Source organism: Magnolia sinica, chromosome 5 (genome assembly GCF_029962835.1).
Source record: "Magnolia sinica isolate HGM2019 chromosome 5, MsV1, whole genome shotgun sequence".
Taxonomy (NCBI): Eukaryota; Viridiplantae; Streptophyta; class Magnoliopsida; order Magnoliales; family Magnoliaceae; genus Magnolia; species Magnolia sinica.
In genome coordinates, this window is record NC_080577.1 from 48,111,767 (window position 1) to 48,132,787 (window position 21,021).

The following is a 21,021-nucleotide window of genomic DNA, read 5'->3' on the forward strand; positions in this document are numbered from 1 at the left end:
TTTTTTTTTTAACCATTTAATTTCTAGCAAGAGGTGCTTGACTTTCAGGTCCATGTATATAAACCTCTTTGTATTCCTACTCCTTTTTAACTCTAATAAATGTGGTTGGTGTCATGTATTTGTATTTTTATTTTGACTATTGTTAGAAAATGCTTAATAAATGTTTGATCATTTTCTGCATTTTCAAGTTTAATTTCTGCTTGAATTTCTTGGTTATGAGAATCCCATCTTGCAGGCTTTATGGTCTTGATGTACATCTTTGAGACATATCTGGATATACGGCAACATGCATCTCTAAAGCTGCCAATTCTTCCTAAACCTTTGGTTGGAGTGGTCAGTCAAGAAAAAGTTGAGAATTCTCAAGCATTTAGTCTTGATAAAAGGTCTATTTTTATCCATTGAGGATCATTCTGCATCCCATGTGTATGCGCTTGTGATTCAAAAATCTGCTTTAAACATGTTGTCGATCCATTTCAGCGGTTGAATTAGTTTACAGCTTCATCGGTCTTCTTATTACATGAAATTAAATTGGTCATATAGATTGGAATCTCTGGCTGGCTGAGACTAACTTCTTTGAGGTTTATATATTTTAGCAACTTCCACTTTATTCATGGGGCTGTAACCATACTAATGGATACCACAATTTTGTTCTTTGGTGTGCTGCCATGGTTTTGGAAGGTGAGTCAAGAGAATTGTGTCACTGTTATTCTTTTGGCAGAAATTCATTTGATGTGCTTTTTGGGCTGCAGAGATCTGGAGACTTTCTGGTGCACATGGGCCTTAATTCAGAGAATGAAATACTTCAAACCCTTGCATTCTTAGGAGGTGTTATGATTTGGTCACAGGTGTGATATAAAATCTTCCAATGGTTCTCAAATATTTAAATTGTACTTCATTTTCAAAAAATTGACTACAGTTTTCATGTCTCGTAGTACCCTTTTTCTTGTATTTGGTGTGGAAACTTGAATTTCATTCACATAACCATCATGTGATGAGATATCTCATTTTTTTTTCCTCACTGAGTTTGTGAAGTTGAGAAATCTTCTCCTGTAATTTTTTTCCTTTTTCTAATGTGGATATATAAAACAGTACATGGATATCCATATCCAACTTCACTAGTTAAATAGATTGATTGTATGTCCAACACAATACATATTGTTATTTATTGTCATTAATATATGCGGGATTGCATGTACATGCTAAAGTCAGCAAGGAAGTTCATGCAAGGTCGAAGTCGTTTAGCGGGTGGCCCATTGCCCCAGCTTGTATGTGTCTTGGCCAAAAAATTAGGATAGTTATGATGTTGCCTATATTGTGTAGTGCAGTGTGTGTGTGTGTGTGTGTGTGTGTGTGTGTGTGTGTGTGTGTGTGTGTGTGTATTGACCACCAAAAATATTTATTCGACTTGCATCCAAGAAGTTAATTAAGAGGGGAGAAGAACTAGTCAACTATTAAATTAAAAAGATCCTCCATTCCTTGAACTGCCAATCTTCAAAGAGTATTCATCATCATCATAATAGCCTGGTCCCAACTATTTGGTCTGGCTTTATGAATCCTGTTATGCCAATCATTTGAAATTGGAATTCCCATGCTTGCTTGGAAACTGTATGAAAACTGGCATCCATCTAACTTCAGCTTTCTTTTATCTGGGCTGGGGTCCAGAAAATTAGATACATGCTTATAAATAAGCGAGCCCATTCTTTCTGGTCGCTTGGCAAGGGCATGACTACTGGCTGTCTGCCTGAAATTAGACCTCTTTTATCTGGTCTGGGAACAGTGAAAATAGATACATGTGCAGAAATATGCAATTTTTTTTGAAGGGTAATAAATATGCAATTCTTCTGGAGAATTTGGAGATTCTCATGATTAGGGGAGATCCATATTTCTTGAGAAGCATCAGTTTCTAATGAGCAGACAACCTAAACCAAAACCTATGACCTAAAACCTTAACCTATAACCTAAACCTCAACCTTAACCTAAACCTAAACCTTAACCTAAACATATAACCTTAACCTAAAACCTAAAACCTAAACCTAAACCTTAACCTATTCTCAATTCCCTAAACCTATATCTTATAACCTAAACGTAAACCTAAACCTTAACCTATACCTATAACCTTAACCTAAACCAAAACCTATGACTTAAAACCTTAACCTATAACCTAAACCTCAACATTAACTTAAACCTAAACCTCAACCTAAACATATAACCTTAACCTAAAACCTAAAACCTAAACCTAAACCTGAACCTATAACCTAAATGTATTCTCAATTCTCTAAACTTAAACCTACACCTAATCCTAATCTTAACTCCCTAACCTAAACCTATACCTAAACTTGAAAACCCAAACATAAACCCGATCCCGAACCCAAACCCGATATCCTAAACCTAAACCTTAACCTATTCTCAATTCCCTAAACCTATATCTTATAATCTAAACTTAATCAAATCCCAAAACCTAAACCTTAACTTATACCTATAACCTATAACCTAAACCAAAACCCATGACCTAAAACCTTAACCTATAACCTAAACCTCAACCTTAACTTAAACCTAAACCTTAACCTAAACATATAACCTTAACCTAAAACCTAAAACCTAAACCTAAACCTATAACCTAAATGTATTCTCAATTCTCTAAACTTAAACCTACACCTAATCCTAATCTTAACTCCCTAACCTAAACCTATACCTAAACTTGAAAACCCAAACATAAACCCGATCCCGAACCCAAACCCAATATCCTAAACCTAAACCTTAACCTATACTCAATTCCCTAAAACTATATCTTATAACCTAAACTTAATCAAATCCCAAAACCTAAACCTTAACTTATACCTATAACCTATAACCTAAACCAAAACCCATGACCTAAAACCTTAACCTATAACCTAAACCTCAACCTTAACTTAAACCTAAACCTTATCCTAAACATATAACCTTAACCTAAAACCTAAACTCAATTCCTTAAACCTTAACCTATAACCTAACCTAAACCTATACTTATAACCTAAAACTATTCCCAAATCCCAAAACCTATTACCTAAACCTAAACCTAAACCTAAACCTCAACCTAAACTCAATTCCCTAAACCTCAACCTAAACCTATCCCTAAACCTATATCCTAAACTCAATTCCCTAAACCCAAACCTAGACCTAATCCAAATCCTATAGCCTAAACTCTAATCCCTAAACCTTAACCTAGTCCTAGACCTAAACCTAAACCTATAGCCTTAACTCAAATCCCTAAACCTTAACCTAGAACCAGACCTAATCCTATACCTATACCTACAACTAATCCTAATCTAAACCTCAACCTAGACCTAAACCTAAACCTATAGCCTAAACTCAATTCCCTAAACCTCAACCTAAACCTAAACCTAAACCTATAACCTAAACTCAATTCCCTAAACCTTAACCTAGACCTAGACCTAAACCTAAACCTATAGCCTAAACTCAATTCCCTAAACCTTAACCTAGACCTAAACCTAAACCTAAACCTATAACCTAAACTCAATTCCCTAAACCTTAACCTAGACCTAGACCTAAACCTAAACCTATAGCCTAAACTCAATTCCCTAAACCTCAACCTAGACCTAAACCTAAACCTATAGCCTAAACTCAATTCCCTAAACCTAACCTAACCTAACCTAAAACCACTAACCTAACCTAACCTAAGCTAACCTAACCTAAACTCAAATCCCTAAACCTTAACCTAGACCTAGACCTAAACCTAAACCTATAGCCTAAACTCAAATCCCTAAACCTTAACCTAGACCTAGACCTAAACCTAAACCTATAGCCTAAACTCAATTCCCTAAACCTCAACCTAAACCTAAACCTAAACCTATAACCTAAACTCAATTCCCTAAACCTCAACCTAAACCTATAACCTAAACTCAATTCCCTAAACCTCAACCTAGACCTAATCCTAAACCTAACCCTAAACTCAAATCCCTAAACCTTAACCTAGACCTAGACCTAAACCTAAACCTATTGCCTAAACTCAATTCCCTAAACCTCCACCTAAACCTAAGCCTAAACCTATAACCTAAACTCAATTCCCTAAACCTTAACCTAGACCTAGACCTAGACCTAAACCTAAACCTATAGCCTAAACTCAAATCCCTAAACCTAAACCTAGACCTAGACCTAAACCTAAACCTATAGCCTAAACTCAATTCCCTAAACCTCAACCTAAACCTAAACCTAAACCTATAACCTAAACTCAATTCCCTAAACCTTAACCTAGACCTAGACCTAAACCTAAACCTATAGCCTAAACTCAATTCCCTAAACCTCAACCTAGACCTAGACCTAAACCTAAACCTATAACCTAAACTCAATTCCCTAAACCTCAACCTAGACCTAATCCTAAACCTATAACCAAAACCCAAACCGACACCTAAACCTAAACCTAAACCTAAACCTATAACCTAACCTCAACCTAGACCTAAACCTAAACCTATAGCCTAAACTCAAATCCCTAAACCTTAACCTAGACCTAGACCTAAACCTAAACCTATAGCCTAAACTCAATTCCCTAAACCTCAACCTAAACCTAAACCTAAACCTATAACCTAAACTCAATTCCCTAAACCTCAACCTAGACCTAATCCTAAACCTAAACCTAAACTCAAATCCCTAAACCTTAACCTAGACCTAGACCTAAACCTAAACCTATAGCCTAAACTCAATTCCCTAAACCTCAACCTAAACCTAAACCTAAACCTATAACCTAAACTCAATTCCCTAAACCTTAACCTAGACCTAGACCTAAACCTAAACCTATAGCCTAAACTCAATTCCCTAAACCTCAACCTAGACCTAGACCTAAACCTAAACCTATAGCCTAAACTCAATTCCCTAAACCTCAACCTAGACCTAATCCTAAACCTATAACCAAAACCCAAACCGACACCTAAACCTAAACCTAAACCTAAACCTATAACCTAACCTCAACCTAGACCTAAACTTAAACCTATAGCCTAAACTCAAATCACTAAACCTTAACCTAGACCTAGACCTAAACCTAAACCTATAGCCTAAACTCAATTCCCTAAACCTCAACCTAAACCTAAACCTAAACCTATAACCTAAACTCAATTCCCTAAACCTTAACCTAAACCTAATCCTAAACCTAAACCTAAACTCAATTCCCTAAACCTTAACCTAGACCTAGACCTAAACCTAAACCTATAGCCTAAACTCAATTCCCTAAACCTCAACCTAAACCTAAACCTAAACCTATAGCCTAAACTCAATTCCCTAAACCTTAACCTAGACCTAGACTTAAACCTAAACCTATAGCCTAAACTCAATTCCCTAAACCTCAACCTAGACCTAATCCTAAACCTAAACCTAAACTCAAATCCCTAAACCTTAACCTATAACCTAACCTAAACCTATAACCAAAACCCAAACCGACACCTAAACCTAAACCTAAACCTAAACCTATAACCTAACCTCAACCTACACCTAAACTTAAACCTATAGCCTAAACTCAAATCCCTAAACCTTAACCGCTGACCTAGACCTAAACCTAAACCTATAGCCTAAACTCAATTCCCTAAACCTCAACCTAGACCTAATCCTAAACCTATAACCAAAACCCAAACCGACACCTAAACCTAAACCTAAACCTAAACCTATAACCTAACCTCAACCTAGACCTAAACTTAAACCGACACCTAAACCTAAACCTAAACCTAAACCTATAACCTGACCTCAACTTAGACCTAAACCTAAACCTAAACTTATAACCTAAACCAAAACCATAACCTATAACCTAAACTCGAACCCATTCTCAAATTCAAAAACCTATAACCTAAACCCAAACCTATAACCAAAATCAAAATCAAAACCAAAACCAAAACCTATAACCTAAACCCGAACCCATTCTCAAATCCCAAAACCTATAACCTAAACCGAAACCGTAACCTAATCCTATAACCTAAACTCAAATCCCTAAACCTTAACCTATAACCTAACCTAAACCTATACTTATAACCTAAAACTATTCCCAAATCCCAAAACCTATTACCTAAACCTAACCTCTCACTTAAACCTATAGCCTAAACCTCAATTCCCTAAACCTACACCTAATCCTAATCTCAACTCCCTAACCTAAACCTAAGCCTAAACTTGAAAACCTAAACTTAAACCCAATCCCGAACCTGAACCCGATTTCCTAAACCTAAACCATAATCCATTCTCAAATCCAAAAACCTATAACATAAACCTAAACCAAAACCAAAACTTATAACCTAAACCCGAACCCATTCTCAAATTCCAAAACCTATAACCTAAACCCGAACCCATTCTCAAATCCCAAAACCCAAACATAAACCTAAACCTAAACATAAAACCTAAACCTAAACCTATAACCTAAACTCAAATCCCTAAACCTAAACCTAAACCTAAACCTAATCCTAATCCTATAACCTAAACTGAAATCCCTAAACCTTAACCTATAACCTAACATAAACCTATACTTATAACCTAAAACTATTCCCAAATCCCAAAACCTGTTACCTAAACCTATAACCTAAACTCAATTCCATAAACCTCAACCTAGACCTAAACCTAAACCTAAACCTAAACCTAAACCTATAGGCTAAACTCAAATCCCTAAACCTTAACCTATACTTATAACCTAAAACTATTCCCAAATCCCAAAACATATTACCTAAACCTAACCTTTCCCTAAACCATAACCCATTCTCAATTCCCTAAAGCTATAACCTATAACCTAAACCTAAACCTAAACATAAACCTAACCTAAACTTATAACCTTTCCTAAAACCTTTAACTTAAACCTAAACTTAAAACCTAAATGTATTCTCAAATTCTTAAACCCAAACCTACACCTAATCCTAATCTCAACTCCCTAACCTAAACCTAAACTTGAAAGCCCAAACCTAAACCCGATCCCGAACCCGAACCCGATTTCCTAAACCTAAACCTTAACCTGTAATCAAGTTCCCAAAAGCTATAACCTATAATCTAAACCTTAACCTAAACCTAAACCAAAATCTATAACCTAAACCTTAACCTATAACCTAAACTTAATTATAACCTATAGCCTAACCTTAACCTAAACCTATAACCTAAACTTAAACCAAACTTAAACCTATAATCATATGGTGAGACCATTTCTTTTGTGTCAATTTCATTCCTCTTTGAGTTTTTTTTTTTTAAATTCATTAAGAAAAAAAAAGTGGTTATACGTGATGCACTTATTTAACTGTCTTTATTTCTCTAATGGGCATTCTAATTTATGAATGACATGACTGTTTGTAGGATGATGGAATATACGAAGCTGCTGAAATTCGGTGAAGTCGAACACATTTCTCTAATGAAGCCAAAGATTTGTATTTTCAGCATTATTGTATTTGTAACTATAATTGATTGTAATTGTAATTAATTGAATGAAGGATTGTAATTGTAATTGAATGAATGAAGGATTGTAATTGTAATTGAATGAATGAATGATTGTAATTGAATGAATGAATGATTGTACAAGTGGTATTTGAATGAACAGGTGGTAATTGAATGAACAGGTGATGAATGAATGAATGATTGTACAGGTGGTATTTGAATGAACAGGTGGTAATTGAATGAACAGGTGATGAATGAATGAATGATTGTACAGGTGGTATTTGAATGAACAGGTGGTAATTGAATGAACAGGTGATTTAATTTTTCAATGTACAAAATAGCTACGGATATTGACCGTAGCCACTAGTCAAACAGGTGTAGCCTTTTTAATTTTGGCATATTGCTACGGACTTTCAGCTACAAATAATATCCGTAGCTGTTTGAAGTTTTTGCTACAGATATAATTGCTATGGATTATATCTGTAGCTATTTACAATATAGCTACGGATTAAATCCGTAGCCAATAATCAGATTGGTATAGCCTTTTAAATTTTGGCCTATTGCTATGGACTTTCAGCTACAAATAATATCTGTAGCTGTTTATTTTTTTTGCTACAGGGGCAAAGGCTACGGATTTAATCCGTAGCCATAGGTTCCAGACCTATCGTTATGGCACCTACGACGACGGTCGTGTTACGGACTAGCTACGGACTTAATCTGTAGCCTTAGGTCTATGGCTACGGATTAAATCCGTAGCCTTTACCCGTTTTTTTGGTAGTGTAATCACTTTAAATATGATCTGTAAGACCCAAAACGAGTAGAACTGTGAGCGTTACATTACCTTAAAACTTAGGATCCAACTCAAAACCCAGTTGCTCTTGGGAGCACATTGAAACTTTATATCGGATCTAGACCGCAAGTCGAAAGTTTAATTACTACGAAATCATATGGTTAAGACCGCCTTACTGGACTTGACATCTACCTCAGAAATCAAGTCCTAATAGTATCTAGAAACGCACAACTTGAGCCCGGAGCAAAGTGTGTAAGAAACGCGAATATCTTTAGGAAATGAACTAAAACTTAAGTAAATTGAGTCGTTTACTTATAGGCCAAATCTAAGGATTTAGACCATCATATTTAGAGCCAATTACACCCTCGGATCAGCAAAAATTTCCAACACATGTCAGTGCACTCGTGGCCCTGATCGAGTACCGGTGACCGTTGAACTGAAACTGATCCACCACGGTCGATCTGTAAATCCAATCAGACTGAAAACTTAGCCTGGCCTAGATCTAATGTCAGGGAGCTTAAGTCCGACCGCACGCAGAAAAGGGGCCTCTAGATGTACTCTGTTGGACTGAAACGGTTAGCCTTTGGCTATAACCTAAGTATACCATGGCCCTGGGGCCATTCCCATCAGTTTTGTACCTATGTAAGGGCCTAAACCCACCCCTCTCTCATTCCATACGAATTCCTAACCCTAAGAGAGAGAAGAGAGAGAAAAGAGAAGGAAAGAAAGAGAAAGTGAGAGAGAGAGTTGGCGGTTCTTCCTGGGATTCAATCCCGCCGCTCTAGGTGCTTAACCACCCTTCCCGTGTCGCCATTCCAGAGATTCCGATTCCATTCTTAGGTAAGAAAACCTAAACCTAATCTATTTTAGGATTTTTCAATAGTGTAAATGGTGGAATAGCTAACTTATTCCCTTTTGTAGGTTGTTGTGGTGCCGTAGACAAACAGTTAGCTTTTAAACTGAGTTCGTTACGAGTCTACCGGTGAAAAGTGCGGACTATGAATGTTTAGGTTATAGTTTTTAAGGCTTTCAATGTCATTTAATGATTTATGACTGACTTGAATGTTGTCATATGCTTAGATACGATGTTTCCTGCACTTTACACATATATATGAACTATGTTGAATATAGTGAAATCCATGTGTTTGTTGATATGTTTGAATGAATATGGAATTATGATTCGTGCTTGCCATGATTATTGATTGTAATGCATGATCGTTGTATATGAGACATCTCCTTTGTGAAAGGATTTGCTATAATATGTGTTTTAACTAAGTTATTACATGTATGTAATATGTGTAGTCTTAGTGTTTGATAAAATGCCTCAATGAGGAAATACTTGTTGAAATGCATGTAATGAGGGTATTGAGATAGGATTCTCAATTCCCTTGACTATGACTATAGTTTCCTTTATGTGACCTATATCGCTACTACGTGCTTTATGGTTGAAATGCATATGTATGCTAACATGTACCCTATGTGTTTGTTGAAATGCCCATATGAGATCTGTATTTAATTTCAGTTGCCATATGTTGTTTTGGCTTACTATATGTGAATTTTATTGTTTGGAATGTGATTGGGGCTACGAGGTAGTCCAGGCAATCGGTAATGTTTTACGATAGGTGGCCGTACTACTTAGCCATGACAGACACGCCCGATGAATCCGAGTTGTACGCTACTTGTCGACAATGGTTAGGCCACATGGAGTGCTTATGCACTCCATGTCGATCGGATCGATTTATGCTCGTACCAGTCGAGCTTGTCAAGTAACCCGGTTGACCCGATGTATGTTCATCATGTATTGACGTTACTGTTTGAATCTAAGGTACTAACTTACCAGTGCCAAACCCATTTGGTACCTCGATCCACTAAGACTCATGAGCCGGGCATGGTGGTATGGGACACCGTGGTAGAGCTGTCGGCCTATGCTGGGGTGACGAGCCTCCCCGTAGTGATCAATGAGCAACCTAGACTCGTGAGCCGAATACAGTGGTATGAGACACTATATTTGAGTTATCGGCCTACGATCAGGTGACGAGCTCGTAGTGACCTCGAGCAAACACTAGAAACTACGCTAAGGCGACGAGCCTTTCCGTAGTAAACTAGAGTATAAACCAGGCCTATACTGATGGTGACGAGCCTCTCCGTAGTGACCTGGAAACCATCTATCGTATGTGACTACTAGGATTGACGAACCTAGATGAATCAATGTTTGGGTTATGATATAAAGGGAGGTGCCTTAGCTTCCCAATTTTGCTGTATGAAAAGGCCTAATAAGAACTTGGTAATCACGCTCATGCATCGGTTTGCATGGTGCTTTGGTGAGGAAGGGTTGCATGTCGCGACCGTAAGAGGAAGATCGCAGAGGGAGTGCAGGCGAGGGCATGCATCATTAATACATATCATTTTTGCATTAACCATAGTACTTAGGGATGCTTGATCGTATTGCTTATCATTACTGCTTGATTGAATTGATAACATGTTAACCTTGCCTTATAACTCGACTGAGTTGATAACTCACTCCCACGTTCTGGGACGGTGTGTACACACCAACCAGACTCTATCTTAGCTGCAGGTGATGGCGAAGCTTATGAGGCAGAGCCAGACTATTACGATGACGAGGAGGAGTTCTCCTATATGTAACTCTTTGGTGGGTCTATGTAGACCTGGAGTTACGCTGGTGGGGCTGCAGGGTTTTGGATAGAGAACATTACACTTTCTCATTTTGCATATTTTGGAACTAAACTTGTAATTATTTAACCTAGTGACAATCATACTCTGAGGGCTTTCTATTACTCTTATACAGTTTATATACATATCAGAATCTTCTGCTTGCGTAATTTAATTTGTCCCTGGAGTATGATTTGCTATTTTGGTACAATCCCATTTATGTTTAAGGCACTAATATAGACAACATTTAATCATCATTATCTATGTTGCATAAGTGATGCGTTGGAACTCGAGAGTTGAGTCTATGCTCGACCTCCGATTTTTAGGGCGTTACAAGTTGGTATCAGAGCATGATTTAGATTAAACTTGACCTGGGTTATGGTCACACGATGCACACTGACGTACTTTAACTTAGGAGGGAGCGATAAACATAGGAATAGGCATAGGATTCTCAGTTTTGAAAATCGGTGAAATTTACTTAAATCGACCACAGGAATTGGACCCGTAGGCCTCAATGATCACGTTAAATGACCCTGAAAATCAGAAAGTGTAATGTTCTCTATCCAAAACCCTGTAGCCCCGTCAGCGCAACTCCAGGTCTACATAGACCCGCCAGAGAGTTGCGTATAGGAGAACTCCTCCTCGTCATCGTAATAGTCTGGCTCTGCCTCATAAGCATCACCATCACCTGCAACTAAGACAGAGTCTAGTTAGTGTGTACAATACCATCCCAGAACGTGAGAGTGAGTGATCAACTCAGTGGAGTTATAAGGCAAAGGTTAACATGTTATCAATTCAATCAAGCAGTAATGATAAAGCAATACAATCAAGCATCACTAAGTACTCTAGTTAATGTAAAAATGATATGTATTAATGATGCATGCCCTCACCTGCACTCCCTCTGCGATCTTCCTCTTACGGTCGTGGCATGCACCCCTTCCCCGTGTACTGCCTCGCCAAAGCATCGTGCAATGCGATGCATGAGTGTGATTATCGAGTTCTTATTAGACCTTTTCATATATTAGGATTGGGAAGCTAAGGCACCTCCCTTTATATCGTAACCTAAACATTGATCCATCCAGGGTCGTCAATCCTAGTAGTCACATACGATAGATGATTGTCAGGTTGCTACGGAGAGGCTCGTCACCGTCAGCATAGGCCTGGTTTATACTCTAATTTACTACGAAAAGGCTCATCACCTCAGTGTAGTTTCTAGTGTATGCTCGAGGTCACTACGGGCTCGTCACCTGATCGTAGGCCGACAGCTCAAATATAGTGTCTCATACCACTGTATTCGGCTCATGAGTCTAGGTTGCTCATTGGTCACTACGGGGAGGCTCGTCACCCCAGCATAGGCCGACAGCTCGACCACGGTGTCCCATACTACCATGCCCGGCTCATGAGTCTTAGTGGATCGAGGTACCAAGGTTAAACGGGTTTGGCACTGGTAAGTTAGTACCTTAGATTCAAACAGTAGCGTCAATACATGATGAACATACATCGGGTCAACTGGGTTACTTGACAAGCTCGACTGGTATGACCATACATTGAGCCGATCGACATGGAGCGTGTAAGCACTCCGTGTGGCCTAACAACTGTCGAGAGGCAGCATATGACTCGGATTCATCAGGCATGTCTGTTGTAGCTAAGTAGTACGGCCACCTATCATAAACCATTACCAATTGCCTGGACTAACTCGTAGCCCCAATCACATTCTAAATAATAACATTCACATATAGTAAGCCAAAACAACATGTGAGAATTGAAATCAAATACAGATCTCACATGGGCGTTTCAACAAACACATAGGGTACATGTTAGCATACATAGGCATTTCAACCATAAAGCACGTAGTAACAATATAGGTCACATAAAGGAAACTATAGTCATAGTCAAGGGAATTGAGAATCCTATCTCAACACCCTCATTACATGCATTTCAACAAGTATTTCCATATTGAGGCATTTTATCAAACACTTAGACTACACATATTACATACATGTAATAACTTAGTTAAAACACATATTATAGCAAATCCTTTCACAAAGGAGATGCCCTGTATACAACGATCATGTATTTACAATCAATAATCATGGCAAGCACGAATCATAATTCTATATTCATTCAAACATATTAACAAATACATGGATTTCACTATATTCAACATAGTTCATATATGTGTAAAGTGCGGGAAACATCGTATCTAAGCCTATTACAGCATTCAAGTTAGTCATAAATCATTAACTGAAATTGAAAGCCTTGAAAACCATAACCTAAATATTCATAATCCGCACGTTTCACTGGTAGACTCATAACGAACTCAGTTTAAAAGCTAAGTGTTTGTCTACGGCACCACAACAACCTACAACAGGGAATAGATTAGATATTCCACCATTTACACTATTGGAAAACCCTAAAACAGATTAAGGTTAGGTTTTCTTACCTAAGAATGGAATCGGAATCGTTGGAATGGCGACATGGGAAGGGTGGTTAAGCACGTGGAGCGGCGGGATTGAATCCCAGGAACAACCGCCAACTCTCTCTCTCACTTTCTCTCTCTTTCCTTCTCTTTTCTCTCTCTTCTCTCTCTAGGGTTTGCAAATTCGTATGTGGAGGGAGAGAGAGGGTTTAAGGCCCTTATATATGCCCAAAAGTGATGAGAATGGCCTCAGGGCCATGGTATACTTAGGTTATAACCAAATACGGACTGTTCTGATCCAACAGAGCACATCTGGGGGCCCCTTTTCTGCATGCAGTCGGACATAAGCTCCCTGACATTGGATCTAGGTCGAGTTAAGTTTTCGGTCCGATCGAATTTACAAATCACCGTGGTGGACCAGTTTCAGTTTAACGATCACCGGTACTCGATTAGGGCCACAAGTACACTGGCATGTGTTGGAAATTTTTCCTGATCCAATGGTGTAATTGGGTCAGATTCTGATGGTCTGAGTCCTTAGATTTGGCCTGCAAGTGAACAACTCAATTCACTTAAGTTTCAGTTCGTTTTCTAAAGATATTCATGTTTCTTACTCACTGCATTCCGGGCTCAAGTTGTGTATTTTTGGATGCTATTAGGACTTGATTTCGGTGGATGCCAAGTCTAGTAAGGCGGTCCTAACTGTATGGTTTCGCAGTAATCGGACTTTCGATGCTCGGTCTAGGTCCGATACGGAGTTTCAATGTACTCTCGAGAGCAACTGGGTTTTGAGTTGGATCATAAGTTTTAAGATAATGTAGCGTTCACGGTTCTACTCATTTTGGGTCTTACAGATCATATTTAAAGTGATTAGTGCTAATTCCACAGGTAATCTCGTTTAGCACTTAGTTAATTCCCGCCTAATTTCTAAAGGATTTGGTCCTTAGTGATTTCTGCCTGAGGTGGTGCTCGGGTCTTTGTACGGATTTTTCTGAGATGTTACAATCTACCCCCCTTAAAGAAAAATTTCATCCTTGAAAATAGTACCTTTTCGTACTTCTCAAGAATCTGAGGGTAGTTCTTTTGAACCTTGGCTTCTGTTTCCCAAGTAGCCTCTCCCTCAGTGTGGTGCGTCCATAGAACCTTCACAAGTGGAATCACCTTACCACGCAACACCTGCTCCTTCCTATCCAGAATACGTGTTGGTCGCAGTATATAAGTGTCATCTTCACTCAACTATACCTGCTCCCTTCTGATAATGTGGGAAGGATCGGGAACGTATTTCTTCAGCATAGATATATGAAATACATTGTGCACACCCACAAGTGGTGTGGGCAGAGCAAGACAGTATGCCACCACACCCACTCAATCAAGTATCTGAAATGGGCTGATGAATCTCAGCGTAAGCTTCCCCTTCTTCCCAAACCAAAGGACTTCCTTCGTCGGGAAAACTTACAGAAACACATGGTCCCCGACCTCGAACTCTAGCTGCCTCCGCCTCGTATCGGTGTAGCTTTTCTGTCTGCTCTGTGCTGTCAGAAGTCGGCGCCTAATGACGATCTTCTCTGAGGTCGCCTGAATTAACTCTGGGCCAATCAAGCTCTTCTCACCAACCTCTGCCCAGCAATGTAGTGCTCAACAGGGGCGCCCATACAAGGCCTCATAGGGAGCCATGTCAATACTCGCCTGGAAACTATTGTTATAAGCAAACTCTGCATACGGGAGACAGTCATCCGAACTGTCCTTGAAATCAAGTACGCAGGCTCGCAACATGTCCTCCAACACTTGGTTTACCCATTCTGTATGCCCGTCAGTCTGTGGGTAGAATGTGGTACTGAACTTCAACTTCACACCCATTGCTTCCTGGATACGAGTCCAAAAGATAGATGTGCTTCACGTGTCTCGGTCTAACACGATCTCTAGAAGAACTCCATTTAGACACACAATCTCCTTGATGTAAACCTGACCAACTCGTCTGCGGAGTTTGAAACTCTGATAGGGAGAAAATGAGCCGATTTCGTTAACTGGTCTACAATTACCCAAATGAAATCATGTCCTTTCCTTGTCTTCGGTAGCCCTGAGATGAAATCCATAGAGATGAAGTCTCATTTCCATTCTGCTATAGGCATGGGCTGAAGTAATCCAGGAGGTTGGCGATGTTCGGCCTTGACCTGCTGGCACGTGAGACAACGTGATACATACTCTATTATGTGGGCCTTTATGTTGTCACACCAATATGAACGCTTCATGTCGCGGTACATCTTCGTACTGCTAGGATGCATCGCCAATTTCGAACTATGTGCAGTGTCACGCCCCGAACTCGGAAACCGGGCTCGCAAAATTCTCGATCGCCGAATCCGGCGCCGACAGCCTCCGTAGAACCCCATTTTCGGATCCCGGCACCCATTCACCAGGTTCCGATCCTGGGATACTACAAGGAGGATTTCAAATCATCAGTCTGATTCATAATGAGCATAACAAAAGCATAAACCACAATAATAACCACAAGAACACCACCACAAAATCCACTATGATCAAAAACTTTTGAGTACAATGCGACTGAAAGGGGAAATACAATGTAACAAAAGAAACAAAACTCCAGAAGCTCGGCTGCACGCTCCAACTACAGCGAGACTATGGCTGCGACTGCGTCCTGGCGTCACCTGCACGCATCAATCGTGCATAAGCTTATAGAAAGCTTAGAGGGTGGTGTAAGTATGTGCGCAATATAAGCGTGCTTAAAATGCAAAGGTCAGAGTAATGCGGAATCATGGTGATGAGTACATGAATGCAATCAGCCGTACTAAGGCTATGCGGTGCAAGATATGAATGTCATCGGCCATAACACGGCCATGCGATGCGAAATGCAACTCAAGCATGCCAATCCTCAACATGTATCAGTACAGTTCTCATTCTGGATAATCACTGGGGTTCAATACACTCCAAATGGCACTGTCGCTCTGCTAGCCGCACAGTTCAAGTAAGCGTAAGAAACCTCACTATCCGCCTGGCCAATAGTCTGCCAATACCTATCCGGCACGTCGATAGCGGACCCATTCGCGAGCTGGTCAAACTCAGCCTAGTATTGCCCCCTACCCTCGGGCGAGTAAGGCCACACTCCTTTCCAACCGACCACGACACAGTGGGAGACGCGGCCTCCTGGTATTCGGCCCTCGTGTGCTCATATATCCACTCGGTCTCGACGTTGGAGTCATCCTCTGGTACCATCAGGTTTAGGGATTTTCACCCAAGGACATCTATGGTGCCCGTATGCTAGAACCAAACATCCAACCCAGCCATCCACGATGTGTCTATGGAGGCTATGGCCCTGATGTCGCTAGGGCATACAGTAACTACAATCACACAAATGCAAGTGCATGAGTCACACTATCAGTCATGCAACAGTCCTGTATATACCATGCACTTATATGAGGCAACTCTGCCTATCAGGGAGCCCATAAATAGTCTATCCAAAGGTATATGCTATGATCGGTCACCCTCACATCAGGCATACATATGGTGCGAATGATCATGAATCATGGATCTATACTAAACATGTATAAAGAGATGGGCTCTAGGTATAATGGAGATGGCCCTAGACGGCCTACTTACCACAATTATGGGCCTATCAGTGGGCCTTAGGGAGAGTTATAATGCGGACATTTAACCAACATTATCTATTCAATGTGGACATCAAACCAACATTTGCTCCCAAGGGATGGCCTTCCATGAATCACACATTGTAATGAGCCTTTTGTACATCTAATTGGGCCTTGACCCAAAGACCCAAATACATCAAATGGGCTACATAACATGAGCCCCATATCTATATCAAGGTGGGCCTCAATGGGCCTCATGATATGGGCCTAATACAAATCAAGGTGGGCCTCAACAAGGACCACCAATGCATGAAGATGGGCCTCCATAATGGGCCTTAAATTATCTCCAAAATAGTTGGACAGTTGGATGAAACACATACATTATGATGGAGCCCACACTAATAGAGGGTGTGGTTTACAATACTTACATAAGTGGGGCCCACCAAAATGCTCATTTTCCACCCAGCTTAAGGCCCAATATAATGTTTATTTTCTACCCAACTTAAGGCCCAATATAATGTTTATTTTCTACCCAACTTAAGGCCCAATATAATGTTTATTTTCTACCCAACCTGGGCCCATTGTAATGTTTATTTGCCATCTAATTGCTCATAAGGTCACTTGGGCCAGGTAAGGCCCACTGTAATATTTATTTTCTACCCGACCTTTTGATAAGGTCACACGTGACCTGGGGTAGGGCCCACTGGAATGGGGCCCACTGTAATATTTATTTTTCATCTAACCTGATGACGAGGTCACGTGGGCAGGGAGCCCACCGTGACGCCCTTCTGACGTCCAACCTGTTGATAAGGTCACTGGACCTTGGGAAACTGGGGCCCACCGAAATGTAGTTCACAAATCCAGCCCATTCATTGTGTGTGTCCCACAATTTTAAGGGTCCAAATCAAGTTTCATTTGCATCCAAAACTCAGGTAGGCCCCACCAACGATTTTATATGTTTTAGGCATGTCTTCACATGATTTTAGATGGTATGGCCCGCCTGAGTTCCGTTTTCGGCTGAGTTTTTGGATGGACGGCTGGTCCGAGGGGACCCATCAAATGCATGGTGCTGATGGCCGAAAAGCATCGAGGTGGGGCCCATAGTTGGGCCGTGAGGGCCTGCTCGGTCCGTCCGCCCGCCCTCTGTCAGCGGCAGCAGCAGATGCTGCTGCCTTGATTCATTTTATTTATTTTTTTGAAAAAAATAGAGATCGGATGGTTTTTGATAGATGGGGCCCACCACAGACGAATCCATTCCAGCCATTGGTCCCTGTGGCTCGATATAATCCCATCGAGTCCAATGTTGGGTAGTTTTTGATATTCAGGAGCATCAGGGAGGTATTTTAATGGCAATACCGCTATCTCCTTTGGTATGGCCCGTTTGATTATCAGGTTAGTCCAAATTTCTGGTTCAACGGCTGAAATAAACTGGGTAACGGAATAGACGGTGTGGATCAGTCTCGTACATCAAGGTGGGGCCTGCATGGGTAGCCTACTCCAAAAAGGCCCTTTTTCTTGGAGTTTTGCTGGCTTGTGAATACACACCACGGTCAGTATACACACTCCATAATGGCCACGCCCGTCCAGCATCCACTGACGCTGGACGGTGTGGGTAAACACATGCATTATGGTGGGTCCCACATGGACGTGGCCCACCAGATATATACATATAATACATATATTATATTATATATGTAATACATATTATATTATATATATTATATATATTATATAAGATATGACATATATATATATATAAAGCATTTGGCCCACCTAAACAGTGGATGGTGTGGATCATCACCTACAATAGGATGGGCTACACCGTCTGAAGTTGATGGACGGGTAGATATAACATATATTGGTGGGATCCACACCATTACAAAGGAAGAGAGAGAGAGATGGAGAGAGAGATATGCGGTGAGATAGAGGAACCCCGCCACTATGGGCCCTCTTGATTAAATCACATACATCCAAATGGGTCCCACCAACAAGTGGGCCCTAAAATTTTAAAATAATGACAAATCACCCACCTTATCTTCCTTCTTCTTGGTCCCTTAGACTCCAATGCTCCTTAGCTTCAACTTTGATGGAGGTTGATGGGGTTTAGATGGTTGAGATGGAAGATGAGAAGGTGTAGATGGAAGATGGAAGGTGGGCCACACTTGAGAGGGAGAGGAAGCTTGAACGTTTGAGGCTTGGGGTTGCTTGGAGATTTTGAGAAATGAGGGAGAGAAAGAAGATATGGATGGGTGAGGTGAGGTGATGGAGTGATGGGTTGGGTTGAAAAATTGTAAAAGGTGTATGGTTGTTGTTGAAATTTGGAAAAGAGGAGTGGTGAGGTGGAAAGAATGTGGACTTTTGAAAAAAGAGGGAATGGGTTGTAGTACTTGATGTATGGGATGCATTTATGGTTGATTGATGGGACTAATTGTGTAGGGATTCCCTCAAAATCCGCAACGCGCGGTGTTTCTTCGGAATAAACGCAGATCGGCATCTTCTTGCCTGGGTATAGGTTCGGTGCGCAAGTCACGGCGTTGGAACAGCACCGACGACGCGGTCACTAAGATACAACTTTCGGATTAAGCCGACGTCGGTGCGCGGGACCCGGCTTAGGATCGTGCGCAAACACCGGATATGGTGCGAAGGTTGCCGAAATTTGACCGGAAGGACCGCGGAAGCCAAAGGAACAGTACGAACTAGGACACGGGTCTTACATGTAGCCTTAAGAACCTCCTGTCTCAAGTCATGGAGATTTGGGATGCATAGGCGGCCACGGTAACGTAAGCCCCCATCCGTACCAACTCTCCACTCGGCGTCCTCATCGTCGCAAGCCTACTCTCGAAGCTCAGACAATCGTCCATCGTCCTTCTAGGCCTCAATGATCCTATCATCAATAAGTGGCCGCACACGAACGTGCACGACGCTCTCGAACGGCTCTTCCACAGTGAGTTTCTGCTCGAAGTCTCGCACGAACTCTACCATATCCCATTCTGCCCCCATCAGTGGAGCCGCAAACTCTATGGTCTTCTTACGGCTCAACACGTCAGCCACATGGTTAGCCTTGTCCAGATGGTAGGAAACCTCAAACTTGAAGTCCTTCAAGGTTTCCATCCATCGTCACTGCCTCATATTCAGGCCCCGTTAAGTGAATATGTATCTGAGGCTATTGTGGTTGTAAAAGAGCTCGAACTCCTCTCCGTAGAGGTAATGTCTCCAGAGCTTCAGTGCAAAGATGACGGATGTTAACTCTATGTCGTGTGTAGGGTAGTTCTCCTCCTATTTCCTCAACTGTCTCGAGGTGTAAGCAATCACCCTGTCCTTCTCCATAAGGACACAACCTAGATCAATGCGAGACGCGTGTGTATATAGTATACTTAACCCCTTGCTCTGACAATACTAGCACAGGGGCAGACGTTAGCTTGTCCTTCAGCTCCTGAAAAGCTGCTTCCGCATTCTCATTCCAGACGAACTTTAGATCCTTCCGTGTCAACTGAGACAAAGGTCTGACTATCTTGGAGAAGTCCCGAATGAATCGTCAATATTAACCTACCAGACTAAGAAAACTCCTCACTTCAGTAACCGAACTGGGCTGCTCCTAGTCCTAAACTGCAGCTACCTTAGCAAGGTCCATAGCTATCCCTTCCTTGGACACCACGTGTCCTAGGAACTTGACTTCTTCTTTCCAGAAGTCACACTTCTTGTACTGTGCGAACAACTGATTCTCCCTGAGAGTAGTAAAGATTGCTCGCAGGTGCTCCTTGTGCTCTTCCTGACTCTTGGAGTATATTAGAATGTCATCTATAAAGACGATGATAAATTGGTACAAGTACGATTGAAATACCCGATTCATCAGGTCCATAAACATGGCCTGTGTGTTCGTGAGTCCAAATGACATCACAAGGAACTTGTAATGCCCAAAGCTAGTCCTGAATGCTGTCTTCTGCACATCCTCATCTCTGACGCGCAACTGATGATACCTTGACTGCAAATCGATCTTTAAAAAATACAGTGCCCCTTTCAACTAATCGAATAGATCATCTATTCTGGGCAAAGGATACTTGTTCTTCACCATCGCTTGGTTAAACCTGCGATAATCAGTACACAATCGCAGAGATCCATCCTTCTTCTTCACAAACAACACAGGTGCTCCCCATGAAGACACGCTA

General features: G+C 40.9%; 1 protein-coding gene across 1 annotated transcript; it reads left to right on the plus strand.

The window, feature by feature from the left end:
* Positions 1-214: 214 nt before the first annotated feature.
* Positions 215-851, plus strand: LOC131247035 (CAAX prenyl protease 1 homolog). The gene is made up of 3 exons (XM_058247479.1): positions 215-383; positions 594-678; positions 750-851. The coding sequence occupies exons 1-3, from the start codon at positions 241-243 to the stop codon at positions 849-851; spliced, it is 330 nt and encodes a 109-aa protein (XP_058103462.1). The 5' UTR covers positions 215-240.
* Positions 852-21,021: the final 20,170 nt, after the last annotated feature.